This window comes from Clinocottus analis, unplaced genomic scaffold, assembly GCF_023055335.1.
Source record: "Clinocottus analis isolate CAN_PGR_092001 unplaced genomic scaffold, fCliAna1.0.p SCAF_18, whole genome shotgun sequence".
NCBI classification, from domain to species: Eukaryota; Metazoa; Chordata; class Actinopteri; order Perciformes; family Cottidae; genus Clinocottus; species Clinocottus analis.
In genome coordinates, this window is record NW_027175909.1 from 8,023,255 (window position 1) to 8,044,131 (window position 20,877).

Sequence of the window (20,877 nt, forward strand, 5' to 3'; positions counted from 1 at the left end):
CTAATACAGCAGGCTCACAAGGGTTTATTGAGCTGGCCGGGCTAACTGAATGTTAGACTGAAGAGGGACCGTGGTTACATTATTGGACAAACTGAAAAAGTGTTGGCCAATGTCACATCCAACAAACTGACTGCAATGACTTGATTAGAAGAGTGTGAATGTCTGCCAGAGGATTTCAGCAAGTTTCGAAGGAGGTAGGAATAGTGATGGGACAAAGAGACTGAACGCTTGGTTTCCACCGAAGCATTTTATGTAAATTATAATCTTTCAAATTGTTGATTGGTGAAAAGTCGCCTTTGACATTTTAAAATGTTTGTTGAGACCAAATGTTGGTTGTAAAATATCTTCCCAACACATCTCATGAAGCTCGCTGACAGTTGTCATAGTTACAGTTAAATATATTTTCTTAATGGTTGCCTTTAGACAGCGAGAACTATTGCCAACATAATATCAGCTCGTCCGGCATTGATCATTGTTTCCATTCTTCTGGTTTAGTTGTGTGTTCAGAAGAAGCTTCAGTCTACATCTTCTAACTCCGAGAGACATTTCTGTTTTTGTTGCATTTTGAAAAAGAAAAAAAAAAATGTAATTTCATTTGACAGATGTAAATGTAGAGGGGGAAGGAAAGAAAAAGTACAGGTGTGTGTGTGTGTGTGTGTGTGTGTGTGTGTGTGCGTGCGTGCGTGCGTGCGTGCGTGTGCGTGTGTGTTGTTGGATGTCTGTCTTTATGTGTGGTTGCTTCATCCAAAACATCTCATTATGCGCTTGGTCTGTGCACACATTGGCACAGGGCACCAGATCTGTTGACAAAAATTGTTTGGTGAGGGTTCCAAGACATGAAAAATGAATCTGGACCAAAAAATTTAGATTAACGGCTCAAGCAAAGAGCTGGCAAGCCTAGGGGTGGTGGTGGGTAGTTGGAGGGTGGTCGGGAAAGGCAGAGGATGGGAGGGGTGAAAAGAAATAAGCTCGAGTGAAAGTGTTTAATAAGCAGCATGAGAAGAGATTTTTATGTTTTATACGTAACAGCTTCCAAGAATTTGCGAATTATCCCACTCACATTAAAACTCACTGAACATACATGGGAAATGAAAAAGAAAAAACAAAAGAAGTGTGTGAGAAATGAATAGATCGATGTGTTTTTTGTTTTGTTTTTATATTGTAGCACATGTATAATGTATGCATTAATCAATGTCCGTACGTATCGCAGTATATCGATATTTAATACCACTTCTGCTCAGTTTACTTCATTTATTTATCCTGGAACAGAACACTAAAGAAACCAGAAGGTTAATTGTGGTTAATTATGGTTGTGTTGATCACACGTACAGAATATAAAACACTTGTTTATGTCTATCTAAAGAATACACTGCAGGTGACGGAAATCTCATTGGTTGTGGAAATCCAAGATAACTTCAAATCGTGTTACAGGATTGCAGAACAGAGCATTAATAGTTTTCAATAATATCGTCTAAAACTCTGCATAAATCACCAAGTAAGATTTTACTTTCCACATAGTATCTGTGTAAAAGACAGTGAGCCCGGGCTGTCAGGCGCACAGAGCGCATTGTTGACACAGCGGTGCGCCACAAACTCCCTGGCTCCAGTCACCTCACCATGACAGATAGCTGATAGCTGTCAGCTTCATGTGAGTCAGATGCGGAGAGACAGGTAACAACAACCAACGCCCAGACCGCAGTGACCTGACCTCATAGCTGACTGTTCACACCACAGGCACATTTCTTTTTGCCGGTCAACAAGTAACCATACTTCTCTGCTCTTCTCCCTCTGTACGCGTGCATGTGTGTGTTCACTCCAAAATATTGTGGGGGAGAATTCTGTCCTCCCCTACCTACACATGCAAACCTTTTCCCTCGACCTGCTCCCGGGCAAACAGAGTCAGATTCCGTGTACAGAGCATAGATTTCTAAATACTGTGGGAGTTGGGGTAAACATCTCATCTTTTTTCTGGAGCTCAGTTGAAAACAACCAGAACAACAGTTGAGTGGAAACTGTTGAGATTAATCTGTAAGAAAAGGCCGATTTCCTCAGTGAAAACCTTCATTACCGTCGTATTTAGAAGATTATTATTTAAGCAGTTGCACCATATTTTCCTGTTGGGATTTCATTTCTTTATGATAACCCCCCTCGCCCTACCCCTTACCTCTCTCCAATATTAAATGAACAAATTTCACATTTAGCGCGCATTGTCACAGAGTTAAATGGTCATTTTAATTCCCACTGGGGTATTGTGTGATTTGAAATTGAATGGGCTCTCACCCTGGGGTCTAGATGATTGTTATTCACTCCACTGCCATCCACTATTTCATGCCGTAAGGCTCTGGGAGCTCTGTGCAGAAAGGTACATAATTTAACTTTGTTTTGGAATTGCTGTAATACACAGTGTGTAACTACATACGCACTGGATGGATTCACAACACTTCAATATGCCTGATCTGGATCTGGATACCGTGAAAGGAAACGGTTACCCAGTGTGAGGAAAACTGTTTGTTATTTCTTCTTTGGAGTAGCAGGAGATCAGAATCAAGTATTCAGAAAGTCTCTTTTTCCAATACAAATGTATGTTCCAGATATGAATTATCTATACGTCAGAGCACTGTCCCATTTTTACAGATATAAAATGAACATAAGAGCCATTTTTGTTTATATGGTAGGTGTTTTCCCTTTATTTAGTGTCACATTTAACTTCAGAGCAGTGCAGTTCCACTCTGTCACTGTTGCATCTCTTATAAAATGTCTTTGTTCTGACCTTTATTCTTTTATTTGATTTGAAAAGTCAACTTCAGGCTGCGTTGTGAATATGTATCTGACACGTGTTGGACTGTGTTGTGTTCATAGGCTGTGAAGACTTGAAGGTCGCCAGCTCAACCGAGTCCTTTGAATGCAAGATGCGACTTATTTTTATAGAATGCAATATTTTTTGGGCACTTGACAAATCAAGTTGTATTTGTTTTATTATAAACAAATCAACGTTAAATTTATTTGCTGTCTTATTTTCAAAGGCGCATTGTGTATACACTTGAGGTCTCACACAGATGAAAAGTGCATTTAATTTTTTGTAAAACATTTGCAAATGACATTTTCTACATATTTTTAGTCCATTATTGTCAACATCTAGGTATAATAGATGTTGCGTAACAGGCAACTGCAGATTAGGTGAAATGATGTGAAACTATATACAGGTCTGTGTACCGTGTCTCCCATGCTTCCTCATGCACATTTTTTAAAATATTCATTAATTTAAATTGACATCAAATTACAGCATCCACCCTGCTAAAGTGTATAGCATGTCATACAATGAGTCATACTTGTGTTTACTTCACAATTTTTGCTTGGGAGTCAAGACACTGGCAAATGGTAGCAACAACCATCTGTAACGCCAATTACTGAAGCCTTTTCTACGCTGTGGAACATCTGTTAATTTGTGTACCATACCACTTTGTGAAGCCCACTAGGGAGCTGCTGTCACGCAATTCCAGGTGTACATGACAACACGCATATGTAACTTCTTGCTAATTAGTGAGTGTCCATTTGACCGCTTTTGAAACTCTCTTTCTGTGACCCCGGATAAAAAGAGGAGTGGCTTCAATCCTCTTTCACTTTAATTTCACTTTAATTTGGCAGATTTGACGACTCCTCATAGAATGTGTCTTGGCCAAAGTATGCTGCAGTATGATCTATTACAGTCCAGTTTAACAGGACATTTAGTGATTCATAGGTGGCCTGTGTGTCCACAGGGATCAGTTTTATGACGCTTCTGTTTACACTGGTAAGCAGAAAGCAAATCTGTGTTAATGGTTTGTTGACAATATTTTATTTGACAGCTGACAAGTAAAACAGTCGTTCAGATTTATCAACAGAGCACATACTAAATAGTGCCTTTGCCAGCAAAATACGCTTCAGCAATTCATCCCTGCCTCTCACCGACTGATGGAGATCAGACAAAAATAACTGACATAGACTATACTGAGTTCATAAATATTTTATTTAAAAAAATTAGGTCACTGCAGAAGGCTTCTAAGGTAGCAAACACAATTTAGTTAAAGGCCGCTGCTCAATCTGCTCCAGATGGACTTCATCAAACTGAAGCCTTAATGTGGGCAAACATGGAAAACAAAGCAGAGGCCCACAGTGCTCCCACCCACACCAGAGACCAAAGGCCTGTGCAGACGGAGACTCACTGGCAGTTTGGAGAGTCAGACTGCATCTCCATGCAGCTGTTGGCACTTTTGACAGCTTCCACTGTGTTTATGACTTGAGTCCAGAAAAAGCCCCAAAGCCCCCAAACTTCAGCATTCAGTGTTGTTGACAGGACAGACGTGACAGCACCACACCAAAAGTACTCACGCAATGGTTTCACGGTCGTTAAATAAAGATAGCAGAGATTTGTCTTGAGTCTTTTGCGGGTCTGCTCAGCTTGCCTGACAAAGAACACTGAATGGTGAGTTCACAAAAGGATTGCGCGGATTCTGCCGATGCTAAACCTGAAAGAACAAGACAAGAAGAAACTGCAATCCTCAAAACACCTGCAAAGAGTGAAATGCTCCCCCAACTGTGCTGCTAAGAAAATATTGTGTCACTGCACCTCTGGTATTTGCCCATATTGAAATATTATAATATGCATACATTTCTGGCAAAATTGCCCCCTCCAGCCTCAGGCAAAAACAGTCCAATTCACAAAGGCAACCTTTGCCACGAGGATAATTGCAAACAAAGGTAAACAAGACTTTTTGGGTGTGTTTGCGCTATAATGCCATCAGTTTCATATATTTCGGGAGTTGGACCTTAAGACGGGGCGGATATCGCTGCAAGTGGGCTGTCAGCAGATGCAGTCTATTCTTTGTGAATTCACGCAGCAATGTTCTTCACTGTAGGGCAATTAGTAAAATTAACTAATTCACCAACCGTGGTGAAAAAAAGTGAACGTTAGAGGTGAAGATTCAGCAGACTTTTAAAATATGCATCAGCTTAGGCCTTTGTGCTAAGTACTTGTAAACTCTCTGTCAGGGCTCATTGCCTGAATGGCCAATGTGGCAGGTAGGGCAATTCATTAAAGGAGTGTGTGCCTGGCAGTTTTCCATGTTATTATGCCACATCCCGGATGCCAAGATGTAGCTCTGTGGCTGCAATCAGTGATTTTATGCCAACTGATCTTTAGGGTGTCATAAATTTCACTCTGAATGTATTATGCTCTATTTGTATCCAATTCCCTTTAGCTCCAGAGATGTGGCAGCGATGTAAAGCCCTTTGAACAAGCTGGCCAAACCCTGTCTATCCATGGCTGTGGTCCCCAATGGTGGCAACCGGCTGACACATCTCTTGGTTGCTATTTTTCCCTACTCTAGATATTTACCTAGCTCAAAATGCCAGTAAGAAGGCTTTGGTAGGGAGCCATTTTCCTTTGCTCTTCGATCCTGTATTCTGTCTCTCTTTCTTCTGTTTTATCTTATCTGTCTCTCTCTCTTCCTCACTGCACCTATTGGTTTCTACTCTCTTATCATGTCATCATGTGTAAAACTATCTGTCTCTTGCTCTCTAGGGAATAGGCTGACATTTGCAGTAGGATATTGTAGCCATTTGCTTGCCCTAAAGTACATGGACATACAGAACCCTACTTTGCATTTCAGACATGGGCAAATATCAGCATCTACAATGTCAAACTTGAGTCTCGAGCATATGACTATGTGGTCTGCATTCATGAATGTTTTCAACTCTTGTCACAAACCAGGTCACACTGAGCAAACATGCACTATTGTAGGTGTTTTGCATATTTAACTATGGGTGTGCATGTGATAGTACATGGTTCCAAAACACCACTGAGAGTGCTAAAGTGGGCTAATTACACATCACACTCAATCAGAGAAAGCTTGCTGTGATCATTTCTCTTGGAACAAAATTTATTCAATTCAGGTGTCTTTCAAGTTTCACAATATGCTGAAGCAGGTAGCATCGTGATATATCAGTGAATTATTATTGGTTATGATCTTAGATCTCTGTGCTGCTTTTTAGTCATCTCAAAGCAATACATCACTTACTTGTTGTATTGCTGCTGGTAAAGGTGTGTTCCTTGAAGATGCTTAAAAATGGAAAAACAGGATAGATTTATTGCAAAAAATTACAAGGTTGTTGTCCAACTGAAATCCCCTACTCAGACCTAAAAGTCCAAACAGTATGGCCATATATGTTGAAGACATGCAGCATGCAGTCACAAGGAACCTACCATGTCATAATAAGTCTTATTTACAACAACAGCAACCAACGTTTCCCCTTTTCACTGCTGTGTCCTTGATCTTTTATTGTCGTCTCATTGTCGTGTCCAGTCCAACATTCCTATTCTTTATGTAATGATGGAAAATGGAAAGTGTTCCAAAAATGTTGTGTGATTCTTATCGCAGTTACGATTGATTAGATATGACATAAGTCAAACACGTCACACAACAATACAAAAATATTTCTTTTCCAAGAATGTAGTCTTTTTTAAGAGCTAAACACATAAAGGAAGTAAACTAATGTCATGATAACTGAACACAGACTCTTCTACTTTTTTTTAAGTCATAACAAAATTACCTATTTAGTCATGTTTGCTTTTGTGTGTGTGCATCACTGTAGCCAGACACTGCACAGACGATTATACACTGCAGACAATCTCCAGGTGTCATTCATCATTAAAGTGCTTTAGGTTTGACAACAAAACTTTAAACAGCCTTGATAAAGAACTCTGCTTCAGTGAGATGCAGACGTTGGTATTCACACAGTCCAGACATGAAGGTTGTTAAGGTTTAACACAAAAATATGTGGGGTTTTTTTTCATCTTTTAATGATAGACCCAAGACTTCCAATCAAATCAAGTATTGAAGTGAAATAGAAGAGTGCAACTTACTCTGGGTGAAGTATATCTGAATATTAATGTACAGTGCAGCTCAGTACGAGAGCAGTACATTGCTAAACATTGCTGTTTAAAGCAATTCACTTTAATTGAGGGAAAATAGAGTTCCTGCACTCGTCTTTAAGTAATGTGAACAGTTTAATTAGAATTTGTTATTGTGAATGACAGACGAAAGCTACAATCCAGCTTTTGTAAAATGGTGAAGGTTTTAATGTACAAATTAAACATTTTGTGAACATAGCAAGTGAATTTACCCAAAAGTAAATACATCTTAAAGACTGAAACTCAAATGATATTGTTAAATTATGATAAAGTGTTCATGATGCACAAGTATTGCAGCTGGATTTGCAATTGATCCTCAGATAAATCCAAGCAGCATGCTAAATATTTACCTCAGAGTCAAATTGATTGGCCTTGTGTTTTAATGTACAAAACAGATAAATAATAGAAATATAGAATATATAGTGTACAATATTTTTACACATAATCCAGCCAATAATGGTATTATCTATTTTTTTCCAAATATAGTGTGGGTCTTGTTGGCAAGCATTAATCAGATATGGTATCCTATTTTTTTTTACTATCCAATCACTAAAATCCTTTCACATACTGGGTTTCCCACATCAGAGAGTTAAGAATGCTGTGCAGAAAAAACTTGAGGCACCGAAGGAACATGACATTTTTCTCCACACTTCCACACCTCCATTTCTGAAAAATACACTTTCTCTCCATTAACGTCCCTCTCCAATTCCATTCAGTCCTTCCCTGCCATCAGTTATTCTATGTAATTCTATGCATTTGCACATCTGCATGTTCCTGTGCAGCTGAAAGAAATCAGTGCCGAGAAACCTAAAGAAACACTCTGGAGACGGAAGCTGCAGGAAAGGCATTGTGTCTGCGCACATTAGTGTGAATTGTAAGCAGAAGCCTGTGAATGAATGCAGCCGTCTCAGTGTGTTTCTGTCTCTGTGGATCAGTGCTCGGGTTAAACTAGGGGTTGGTAATCACATCAGGAGAGTTTTTCACAAGCTGCTAGCTTTACAGCAGTAAAGTATTAAAACGAGCCATATTCGCTGTTTATGTTAATTATGATATGCAAATGTTAATAATTATAATTTTGCGGGAATAGTTTTGGAAAGAGGACTGCAATTACAAGATGTCAGTGTTGAAAACTTGCCGACTTTCTCACGAGATTTAGTGACTTTTGGAGCGAGTGCTGAGAGCTACCCTAAGTGCAACATTGGGCTAGGTTTTATGGTTGGATTTCCTTTAAAATCTATCTTGCTTTTACGGCTTTCTCAAGATTAGTAACCCTTGCTTTTCAAATATGGATGAACACGTGGGTATGTGTGTGAAAGATTCCTAATTAGGGATTAATTATCCCAGATTGATTGGCCGCCTATCGTTATCCATTATCCGGCAAATGTAGTTGCTCAGACACCTTGTCGGCGGCGTGAAACTTTTCTGAAGTTAGTGAGACAGATAATTTGCAGAAGGAGAGCTAGTTAAAATGAGCTGTTAGCTGTTAGCTGCCAATGGGCGATACAGTCCTGCTCAGCTAAATAACAGAGCTAAAACCGTGCATATGTAATGCAACAGCGGTTGCATTAACTTACATTATCAAGCTCTGTTCAGTTAAAAAAAAATAGTCGTGTGCGAAGGTCAATAATGTTTTCATTAATGTATCTCGCAAAATACATATTTCTGGCGGAAAAAGTATGTGTTGGTGCATGTGTGTGTGTAGAGAAAGAGTGTTAAGGTGAAAGAATAGCTTGAGACAATTCAGCATGACCCAGCGATTTCTCCCAAATTCATGACCAGATGCTGCTGCACTTGAGAGGTGCACTTATAGCACGCTTTCAAAAGAAGATAAGCAGGAACACATCAGGAGGTGGGCTGGCAGGAGTCACATGAAATCAGCAAATCGTGTAATGAACACTTGCAAAGGTGTGAATGTAACCGCTCATGCTCAAAAATGCACATATGCTCTGTGACACAGTGAAGTATGGTTTATTTTATAAAATGACTCTGCCAAACCTCATTTCTTTGGACACTCCCCTCCCGTATACATCACTCTCCATGTCTGTGGCGGTGAGCCAGTTACCTAATGCCAGTGGATTTTACTAATGTGCCAGTGCAAGGTCGATGTGCCAAAGACCTCATTGCAATAAGTGTGTGTTCATACGGAAGAACTTATGTGTCTGCCAGTATGTGTATTTCTTGTCAAAACAGGCATGCGTGTAAGATAGGGACGTTATCATGCTTTGATAATTTCTTCTTCTTCTTTTTTTGCCCACATGTGACACAAGTAATAGGGCTAACAAGCCAAGAAGGTAACCGGCAATGTACTATCTACTCCCGGAGACAGAATATTTGACTTACACATGCACAAAGGCACACACAATTTCCTTTCTTCTAGATCTGACTTTCCATTCACACACACACACACACACACACACACACACACACACACACACACACACACACACACACACACACAAACACTAACACTGTGGGGCATGACAGAGAGCTATTGACTGCCTACCTGGCCTGACAGACCATTCACAATTTCTCTCTGTGGGAAACCTCATGTACTGGAAGAGGTGAATGTGTTTGTGCATGAGTGAGTGAAAGGGGCGAATTGAGAGGGCAGAAGGAAAATGACTTCATGACCGTGTGTGTGTATGACAGGAATATATATTTTTGTATTTGTTCTAGATGACTTATGCTGCCTCTTTGTGTCCCATGCATACAGTATACCACTTTAGTCGCTTTTTCCGGTTTCTTTTGAGAGCACCAGGAGTAGTGAGTTGACATGGCGGTCGGCTTAGAAGGAGCAGCACTAGCGCTGATCTTTCTGACTGCTTTCCACTTGGCCCTTCCAGGTCATTGGATCCACAGTTTATTCCATTAGACAGGTTGAAGTGTGTATTTGGACTCAATGTCTACATGTTTGCATTCAGCATAATCTGTGGAAAAGGTTATCCAAAAGCTGCTGTATTTTCCATTAAACATGTTCATCCCCTTTTTTTAAGTAATTAGTTGTTTTTTTAAATGAGCACCTCAATGCTACATTAGAAAAATTAACATTTGACATTCAAGCATGAGCTTGAAGCAACCAACATTCATCCACGTATTACAAGAGTTGAGAGATATATTCATTTATTCTGATGTGCCATTTTAGTTTAAAATGTTTTATTAAGACATGTGACTTGTTGCCGGAAGACAACGAAGCAAATGTAAGTGAGAGTTGCAGTGCGGCGTGCTGTTGTCAGTTTGTTGTGTTGGAGTACAGCATGTGTAGTTTAGCATAATCTAAAGTAAAGTAAATCGAAAAGTGGTACTGCTAGCAATTTATTCCATGACTGTACACATATCTATGACTTGGTGTGTGCTCTTTAATGTTTGTGATTGCAGCTGAGCACTAGCTTGTTGTCGTTGTTCTTTGGGGCCAAAGACAATCCTTTCAGTTGTATCTTTTTTTCAGCGAAGACAATGTTGGCACATCCAATGATTGATTCTTGAGATGTGCTGACTCATTGCTGGTTTGGGACCATAGTCACCTGGTGATGCTTTATTCATTTGTGTTGTCTTCAAAATGAAGACAGAATAAGACGGATCATTGCGACTATTGGAGAATCAGATTGCGTAGAACCTGATCTACTGGGGACAGCAATTGTTCGTCACTTCAATTATTTAACAAACATTAACGTTCTCCTTTTTTCTAAATCAAAATCAATTATCTATTCTAATTTGGCTGCAAGTCCAGTTTGCTTGTTATGGTGGATACTTTGCAGTGCACTCTTTTGTTTGCTGGTGAAGTCAACAATGTGTTGAATGTCTCTGACTGACCTGACTGAGTTCTTGAACCACAAACAGCTTCCTTTAAGCTCCAGCTTTGCTTCATGCGTCTGCTCTTGTGAGAATGTCTCCTTTTGACACTGCAGTGAATGTGGAAAATACAAGACTTCAGACTTTTTAGTCGAGATTACTTCAATTTTAAAAGGTCTTATGCAAGTCATTTGGTTCACAAATTAACAACGTTGTGATTTAACAACTTCAAGCACTCAATGGGCTTAAATGCTGAGCATAAATGAACATCATTGATGGACATTTTCTAATGAATATGAAATACACTAATATTCACTGTTTTCTATTTTTCTTCCCTCCTTCCTATTCATTATGTCCATTTCCACTTCCTCTCCTACTCTGTCTCTCCTATTTCTCTCTCTCTCTTGTTCCTCATATTCTTTCTCTTCCCATAGATAAGTGTGATGAGGCTCTCGCCTCTCCTCTGCCTCACACCGCCTTCACCAGCTCGTCTGTGTTCTCCAACGGCTATGCACCCGGATATGCCAAGCTCAACCGAAGAGGAGGTAGACGCGCATGCACGCACGCACACGCACATACACACACGTGATCGATATACAAAGAGGGAAGTTCATGCTGTCGATGGAGAGAGAGTAAATCTATGAGTAAATATCTGGTTCAGGAATGTGTACATACATCTTTATGAATGATTTTACAAGATGACACTGAGAGGTAAATTTCCAGCTTCATAGTGCTGCACAGCTGCTCTCCTCCTCCTCCTCCTCCTCGTCATTCTCTCTCTCTCTCTATTTTCTTTTTTTCTTCTTCTCTCCCTTCCGTCTCTCGGCTCCAGTCATTATCTCAGTGACTCAGACTGGAGCTCATTTCCACATCAGTCCACAGCAGACAGTGATAGGACCCGACAATTACACCCCTCTATGTTTATACAATTAATATTTCAGACTTTTCCATCTAATGTAGTCACACCACAGCTGAGGCAACAGAGCTCAGAGTTGGCAAATAAACACAAGGTAAGCCGGTGTATTTAATCATATCAATAGAAATATTGTTGAGAGAGAACAGGACTGTTCCTCATTTAACAATGACACCCAACAGCAAGGGGCAGAGAAGGAAGAGAAGAAGGAGAGAAATAAAGAGCAAGTTGTTAATGACAGCAATAATGGATGAGTGTAAATGTAGAGCTTGTGCATTCTGTCCCCACATGCTTATTCAATCTCCTCAAGGATGGAGGTCCTTTGGGGAACGTGTAATGGTTGAAGCATTTAATCCCAGTTCTTAGGGATTGTTGGAGTACAAAGAAGCTACAGTAACATACAGATCCAGTGTTAAATGCACTTGCACAAGGTCAAAATAAATTGTTCCCTCTAGCATCGTATTGTCACTCTATTAATGAAACTAATTCGAAAAAAGCTTCATCTTTGGACCAGTTTCATAACATCTGTCGATCAGTCTGTTGATGTGTAGATCATGTCTCTTAGTCTAGAACATGTTTGAGGCAGGTTTGGGCTTAAAAATAATTGATGTTTTTTTTTTTTACTTGGAGGCTGATTTGATTACTTCTCAGAAATTACAAGAGGCATTATCCAGACTAAATGACTTGTTTAGCTGTAGAATGGTTTCATATTCATTAGACATTGAACTGTTTCTGTACGGTTGAGCAGTGCAAAGAGAAGAAATACTGAGCTCTCTTCCTTTCCCAAAAACCTGTCAATGTTGGCTTGCAATTAGGAGCCCAGCATGTTCTAGTGAGACCTAGTTCTAACACGTCTCCAAAGTGAGATGACATGACAGTCAGAACCACCACTGTGATAAACTATGTTTTAGATTTTGACACAAGTGTACCAAAATGGATACATACTGTGCCCAGGCAAGTGTCAAAGTATCGGGGGGGAATTAGTGAAAAGTATAAAGTTTCATCTCATCCTCTGTGTCTTGGTGTCCTCTCGAGAATGACAATGTGTTTTTTGTGATGAGGTCATCACCTTGTTAGCATACAGCATCTGACAAGGGGGGATGTAAAGAAAGTTCTGCAGGAAGGGACGATGAGGTGACATCCAAAGAAAAACTTCTTCACAAGGGTTAGAAATATGTCAGAAAATCAACTTTTTTTTTCTTAATAACAAATCTCATTTCATCTGCTGTGAAGGAAGATGCTGCTCAAAATTGAAATCGGCATTGTTATTTCTCGTCTCTCACACAGAATACAAACCACATAAACAGAAAACAGAAATACAGACATCATGGAGCGCAAACACAATCAAATCTAAATATACACGTTCAAACAGTGAAACATTTGCAGAAACACTGCATGAAACAAGTCAACGCATAACCTTCGCAGGACCACACGCATCCCAAAGACAGAAATGAACCACACACTTGAAATGAAAACACAAACATCTCGTGCAGCACAGGAACTGCTCACATTCAACACCCATTTACATTCACAAAGACACAGGATCACAACTCATGCCCACACAGTCGTACTCTCAAGAGGGGTCCCTCCAAGCAGCTACATTTGGCAGCCAAATGTGCCATCAGTGGTATGAGTGTGCGCTGATAAGCCAATCTTCTCTAATCTCCCACTGCTATGGAACAGGGGAGGCACAAAATCAATGGGACACACCACTCATATTAAGCTTGTGTTGCGAACGCTGACAGCTATTAGGGTTTTAGGCTATAGGCGTGTGTGTGTTCGGGTGTGTGCGACTATATGTATATTCATTTCTGGGAGCACGCTCCTTGGTCTGTGCGTGTGTGCGCATGTAAGAGAGAGAGAGAGAGAGAGAGACAGAGAGAGAGAGAGAGAGAGAGAGAGAGAGAGAGACAGAGAGAGGTAAAATTATGCCGTAACGATTTTCAGGCAGGCAGCTGTCTGCTGAGTGCCAGCCAGTCACCAGGCCCCCGGTCCCTACCCTGCTGGTTCATTTGACTGCTGGCATACACTCACACACACACACACACACACACACACACACACACACTGTGCTCTCCAGCCATGTGTGTGTGTGTGTGTGTTTTGTATATGAGAAGCGGTATGCTTTTAAGAGAGCATGTGTGTATGAATACCTAAATAGGAGTATGTTTGTGCACATTACTTTATTTATGTGTTCATTTGGAAGAGGGAGCTCACTGGATGCTTCGCGTCTGGCTCCTGAAACACATTCTTTAACTAACCGACTCATCATCATGATGCTAAATGCCCTTTATCTTTGTTTTGAAAACACAATCACTCACAAGCTGTTATTCTACGCTTCATGTTGATTGTAAACTTACACCATGGCATCTTTTTAAGACCAGCTCAGTTTAATTGCCTCAGGCTTTTGAAGACAGAAAAGATTGATGAAGATATTGGCCTACGTTCTCTCTTTTACCCTCCCTCTCTATGGTAATATCTAATTCTCACCATCCTTCTGTTTTTGCTCCTTTTCTCTTTAATGGTGGTAAGTCTTTCCTGCCGCTTACGTTCTCTTCTCTCGCTCAAATGTAACACATCCAACCCGACCCCCATTGTCTCTCCTTAGTGCCAGTTCATGTCTGAGACCCTGCTCATCTCAATAGTGTCAGACAGAAGGAAAGGTGGGCCCACTGGTGCAGCCAAGACCCTTAGGTCTATTCGCACAGAGAGAGGGATATAGAGAGATATTAGGGATATATATATAGAGAGAGATGATTGAGATACATATATAGACAGATGAGATGGCATCTAATGGAATGGAGCGAAGGTTCATTTCCTCACATTTCTTCACCCAACCACATAGGATTACTTGGTTTTAAAAATAGATCAAAGTACATGTTTATAACTAAACTTAGCTTTTGTTTGGCATAATGTTAAACTATGTTGTTAACTATAATGTTTTGAAATATAATTTGTATGTACTGTAATTCATTCTGAGTTTCTTTTCTAAAAGTGCACTCTGGCAATTTTGTACAGACGTTAATCAAGCTAAGGCATTTGAGACATCTTAACATGAATGGTCAAGAGAATGCTTTAGAGGCCGGCTATCTAATCCCCGGTATGCATCAAGCTCCAAAAACTTTCTCAATATATATTTTCATTCATGGACCAAACTCAAGGCTTTGTTCAGCGCTGCCAGCCGGAGAGCGCTGCCTGTGGATACAGGTTAAAATAGAGTATGCCTGGACAGAGGAGGGGGTGTGGAGATGCCGAGGGAGGAACACAAGATTAGGACAGGGTTAGAGAAGGCTGAAGAGTAAATGCAGACTGAAATGGGCAAAAGCAACAAAGTAAAAGTGATTAGCAATAAGACATGTATGATGCACTGTTTGAGCTTAAATTGTTGAATGCTGAAATTGGACTACAAATTTGACAAAGCAAGCTCAAACTTCCAGTCTTGTGTCATCACTAATGTGGGTGCATTGTATTATCTCTGCCACCATTAGAACTGCACCCGGCTAATTGGTTTTTGAGGGAGCCTTAATTCATGGAAATGCTTGTCTTGAAGTCGTTATGGCTTCGGACAGAACCAAGCACCTTCCAAAATAATGACTACCTTTTCTGTGTGAAGAAAGTGAAAGAGGAATGGGTGGACTGATTGTGTGTGTCCATAAATATTCCTGCTGCCATGCATACACGTGAGCATGCATATGCATGCTCATGTTGCTGCACAGCGCAGACATGGCCAAGCATGAGATGGGGCCGCTAATCACAAACACATGGCCACTGATCTGAATATTCCATTTTCCTTTCTCCTCCTCGCTCCCTCTCTTTCGTCATCTCTCTCCGTGTTTCTCCTCCACTGTGTCTGGCCTCTTCCTGCCCTCCATCACATCCTTGTCTCGCCTTTCTTCCTCTCCATCTGGTTGTCTCTCCATTATCACTTTCTATTTTCTACAGTAAAGCTCTCAACACTCCAGTTCCCTCTTTCTCCGCAGACCTCATTATCTGCTTTTTTTTTTCTTTATTCACATTCCCACCTTAATACTTACTTTTCAAAGTTCCTCCGAAGTTTTAGAAAGCCCCCTTTCCCTCCCCCACTCCTGCCCATTCAAACAAAAAATGTCCGAGTACTGCAGTACAAATGTGCTCTGACTTGCTGCACAATTAACCAGATTGCCCCTCCCTTCATTATGCTTTGCTTTTCACTCTCTCTGTCATCTGGCAAAGTTTTTTGATGTCTCTTGTCATTGCAGTCATCCATCGATAATGTCGGTCCGCTCCTAATTAAATTACTTTGTCTTCATCCGCTCCCTTTGCTTCATGACAGAAAGATGAAGTACTCGCAGAGGGCTAACCAGCTGTTTTCTCTCTGCTCCCTTTTCCGGCGGCCTCGCATCCTAATTAATTAAGATACTTTCTGTTAATGTGGTTGTGGTTGTTATGAAAAGAGACAACTTTGATAAACACACTCTCACATGTTCTCTCGGGTGCTGGAACAAATGGACGTAAAGGCGACACACCGTGAGCCACACACATGCACAAAAACAAATGTTGTAATGTGTGCACGCAGCCACCCACAAACTCCCCCACACTGACAGTAAGACCGAGGAGAGATGTTCTCTTGTTTGATGCTCTGCTTTGCCACTGTCACTTTTGTCTGTGTGTCATGTCTTTCACCGACTGCTCTTCGCTCGCCAAAAATCACACTCTGCATTACTCACTCTCAGAACTCATGTCTTTCCGTCTGTGTAATGAAAATGTCCTCTTTCTTTGTACTCTCTAACACATTTACTCTTCTTCACTTCCTATTTTGTTCCTGTTGTCGCTCTGTCTTGCTCATTGGGTCTCTCTGCTTTTCTCCACTGTTCACTCTTTTCCCCCTATCTGACTCATTTTCTTCCATCAGTACCATAAAAGCCATTTACTGTACCAAGTCAGGCAGTGGAGTTGAACCTCATACTTTTTCATTTCCCTCCTGGGCTGCTAAAGTTGAAATCATCTTTTTAATCATCACACACATACGAATGTAAAAAAAAAAAGAAAGAAAAATTCAGATTAAAATTATAAATTTAGGAGATACAAACCTGTATATTTCCTGCAATTAACGTGGTACATTTGTGAGGGATTAATCACATATGTCCTTCTGTTAAGCCACCATATTGCTTCACTTCAACTGATCAACTGTATCCCACTGTGGTCATGGTCAAATCAGCACACGGTAAAATTGCAGTGCATGTGTACCGTGTATGTTTCCACTTCCACCCCCCGGGACCGATGGACAACCTTGTGACTTTTCCAGTTAGTTGAGCTTTGAACAAATATCTTTGATCAATTTTTTTTTTTTTTTTTTAAAGGAAGGAGCCAGCGCGACAGTCTAAGAAGATGAACAGAGGGGAGAGAAGTCGGCTGAGACAGAGGAACACTGTTTGATGCACATTCAAAGCAACCTAAGGAAGCTTTCTTACATTTCCTCGTGGGCTGGTCTAATGACCTATCGCCAAGAGTCTCTTTAACAGTGTGAACTGAGATGTGTGAGATCTGACAAGAGAAAAATATCTACACAGGGTTACATTATTAGCTGACCGCTTCAGAAGGTAACCATTTTTGTCAATGGTTCCCGGAGGGCATTTCCTAGTTTGATTATGTCCCACTGCCTTTGCTTTGTCAGCACATTGTTGTTGGTACGACCTTTTAGTGGCTTTTATTGCATGTATATTGTTATTGGTTTTGGTGTACAATAACTAGCTTTGTGTGGTCCCTTTCTTCGCAGCCTGAGCCTACAGATACTGAACAATTGATAAAACCTACGCACGTATGTACACAAATATGTTTATACGCACTCTTATGTGTGCTTGTGTGTGAACATATTTGTTATCACAATCAGTATAGTAGTACATTTCACTGAAACACAGTCACCGACTGTGCTATACCACCACAGGGTTATCTGTGTCATCACAGATAGCTTAAACCTTCTCGTGCAAGTTTGGGGAAAGTCCAGCAACATTTGTTGGCTCCTTTTATCTCAGAAGGAGTCTCTCTGTCTGGATTCCACCGGTGAAGGGCACCACACAGGGACATTTTCACCGGGGGGGCTTTCAGGCAGCAGATTAATCTGATTTCTAGCAATGCCTGTGTCAGTGTTGCTACTCAAACTAGTCCCAATTTAAATGCATTATGTGGATATATATATATTATAGAGCAGCCATAAGGGGATAGAGGTGTTCTCCACAGACACATTTTGAGACGTAGCAGAATGGGTTGATAAATTGCTATGGAATTTCATCAAGTGAATTCATACCAGTGAATTTCCCTCGTGTTTCTTTGTTCATTAAAGATGTTCGATCGGTTTTACAGAGGCTTTTATTAATTATTGTTACAAATTATGATTTTCAATTTGCTTCTGTTGACCAAGAATCTAAAACGTCAAGTTATATATCTAAAATGATATGTAATAATAAGAAAACACCAAGTTCTCACATTCAGGAAACTAATCCAGTGAATATTTAATATTTTTGGTTGATTACACATCAAAAATGGTGCAAACTAGGCAAACCCAGCACCGTCTGATTTGAATTGAAAAGTTTGGTTTTGTCTTTCTTTTTTTTTATTCACAGTTCCATCCCTGCGATAATGTAGACTTGAAATGTATACGAAGCAAGAACTCTCTGTCTGTCTTTGGAGTTACCCGTTGCATATCTCAAGAACCGTTCATCCGATCTACATGACATATTTATGAACTTTGAATAAACAAATGAGCTCTCTGCAACAACGCTTTGCAAACTGAGTTGAGCCTGTCGGTTGCAGCAGGCGATTACAGGCCAAGGCTCATTGACAGCAGCCACAAAGTGCGTCTCGCCAAAATAGTTTCGGTGTTCTGGGGTTGGAAGACGAGTTCATGTGTTACAAGTGGGAATACATTATTTGTAACATGAGGCAACATGTCACAGGAGTCACAGAATTTGGCTGCAGATATTCTCTTTCGGAAATTCGCTGCTAAAAGTTTGACTATTCCCAAACGACCGAACTCTTTTTTACTTCCCTGGACAGGCACGTCCGGTACCGAAACACTCATATACATTAATGCTCTAGTTGTTTATTATCCAGAAAAAAACTTGAGCATTCTCAAGACTTTTGTCAGCTTCAATGGAATAAAACATCGACGCCAGCGCTCCACTTGTTTAGCCTCTTGTGCTTGCAATGCTTTATTCTCTCCATATTCCTCAAAGATTGCTCTCATTCTCCATTCTTTGTCCTGATCTCTATCTCCTGATCTTTTTCTCTGTGTTACTTTCTTTTCTCCTTTTCTTCATGTCTTTCTCAAAGGTGGTTTCTTTGACCTTCTTCGCTCCCCTGTTTTCTCCGCTATCCTCCTCCTGCTCCTTCTCTCCTCCCCAAACATCTGTGTGTGTGACAGGTGAGAGGACTGTGACAGTCCCCCGACGCTCCTCCCCTCCCATTTCTCCTCCCATTTTTTCCTGCGCTGATGCTCCTGTTCGCTCACAATCACTCTCTCACCTTTCATCCCCCCACTACAGCCTCCTCCATCTCCACTTTATTCTGTCAACCTTTTTCTCACTTCTCCCCTTTCTCCCTCAGGCTTTAACCTTTCACTACACCTCTGTTCTTTATATATATATATATATATATATATATATATATATATATATATATATATATATATATATATATATATATATATATATATATATCAGTCTTCACCCCACTCCTAACCTCTGTCAAGCTGGCCTTCCTCACCTCTCACCGCTCATCTGTTCCTCTTTTTCCAGCACTATTCCTTCCCCTCCAATCTATGACAGCATCACTTTTCTTGCCGCGTCTTTATTTTTTTTCCCCCACATCCTTTATTCCTGTCCCTTGTTCCTCCTCTGAACTCTAACATTGAGCTCTGTAGCCCACAGCTCTCTTCTCTCATTGCTTTTTTTAGTTCACCCTTCCAAATGCTTGCCATCACTTCTACGATCTGTTTGAACCTTTTCCCTCTCTACACCTTTCAATCTATCTGTCTCTCTGTCATTCTGTCATCTGTTACTTCTAATAACCCCGTAACCCTAACATGCCTTCTATCCCATCCGTCCCCTTCAACCTATTTTTCCTATCCATTACTCTGTCCTTTCAGATACACCTTAAAGCCATGTTCAGACTGACAGAAGCACCTTTTCAAAAAAGCAGTCTCTTCATTCATTTTGTTGAGACAGCGTGGTTGGGCTCCGTTAATTAAAGCCAGAGTTGTCCGTCAAATAAAGTTGAACCTGGCTGAACTTGTGATACAAAACACAATGCAACATCATCCAGGATCACATAGAGCTCAGCTGGTCAATTAAGTTGTAATTGTTTTGTGTCTATTAAATTGTACCGTGAATGCCGTAATTCTAATGTTCAAGGCTTGATGAGACGTAAACTCGGATTGTTATTGCCCTGATACCTTTCCAGAGTTGTAAAATCCTCACTTCTAGTTTCATGAACAGTTTTGCATCGGATATCACAAACATAGGCAGCATGTGATAAACAAATTAACAGAACACGGCAGGCACAAGGTGCAGGCAGGTAAGGTAAAGATATACATACAGGGAGTAAGGTCTGAAACATGAAACCATACATTCACTATCTGGCAGATAGCCAGTTGGAAAGAAGGTATATAAACAATGTAGCTCTTCAGGAATGAAAGACAGGTGTGCAGGACTCAGGTGACTGGGACTTGAGGGAGAATCCGGGGGCATCTGGTAGACGGGCAGTGAATAGAAGATTTGGAAAGTTCTCAAGCATTGCAGGTGCCCCAGAGGGGAAGTGAAGTGTGAAGTGGCTGTGGTGTAGAACAGGCACACAAAATGTCTGGTCATGATGTCACATATCAATGCAGCCTCTTGTATGCTTTAACGGCAGTGCAAGATTCAGTGGTTTTGAGATTTTAAATGTGATTCCTATCAACCTGTAATAACCTTTTAAGTAGCCTTGAACACTGTGGGACAATTTGCCAAATGCTTGCTTTGTGTTTCTCAGTCACTGTTTTGACTCACTGGGTCTTTCATTAACTGCCTATTTCAGATGGATTGCGATAGACAGAAATACAAACAACACAGAGTGTTTTATTCCCTCAGTGTCTAAGTATGATGGGTTCAGCCAGGCCTTTCTCCAGCGCTGGTACAGTGAAAAAACGGAAGGTGAAAATAGATTAGGCTATGTGAGACTGCTACTCAGTGACTACAGGAGTACGGACACACCA

At 40.6% G+C, this 20,877-nt stretch overlaps 1 protein-coding gene across 1 annotated transcript in view; it reads left to right on the forward strand.

Annotated features, from left to right (window-relative positions):
• The window catches only part of cntnap2a (contactin associated protein 2a), a 313,006-nt gene that overhangs the window by 109,590 nt on the left and 182,539 nt on the right, over positions 1-20,877 (forward strand). The window contains exon 2 of the mRNA XM_068581486.1: positions 11,173-11,283. Within this exon, the coding sequence (XP_068437587.1) occupies positions 11,173-11,283 (111 nt within the window). The remainder of the gene's footprint in view (positions 1-11,172; positions 11,284-20,877) is intronic.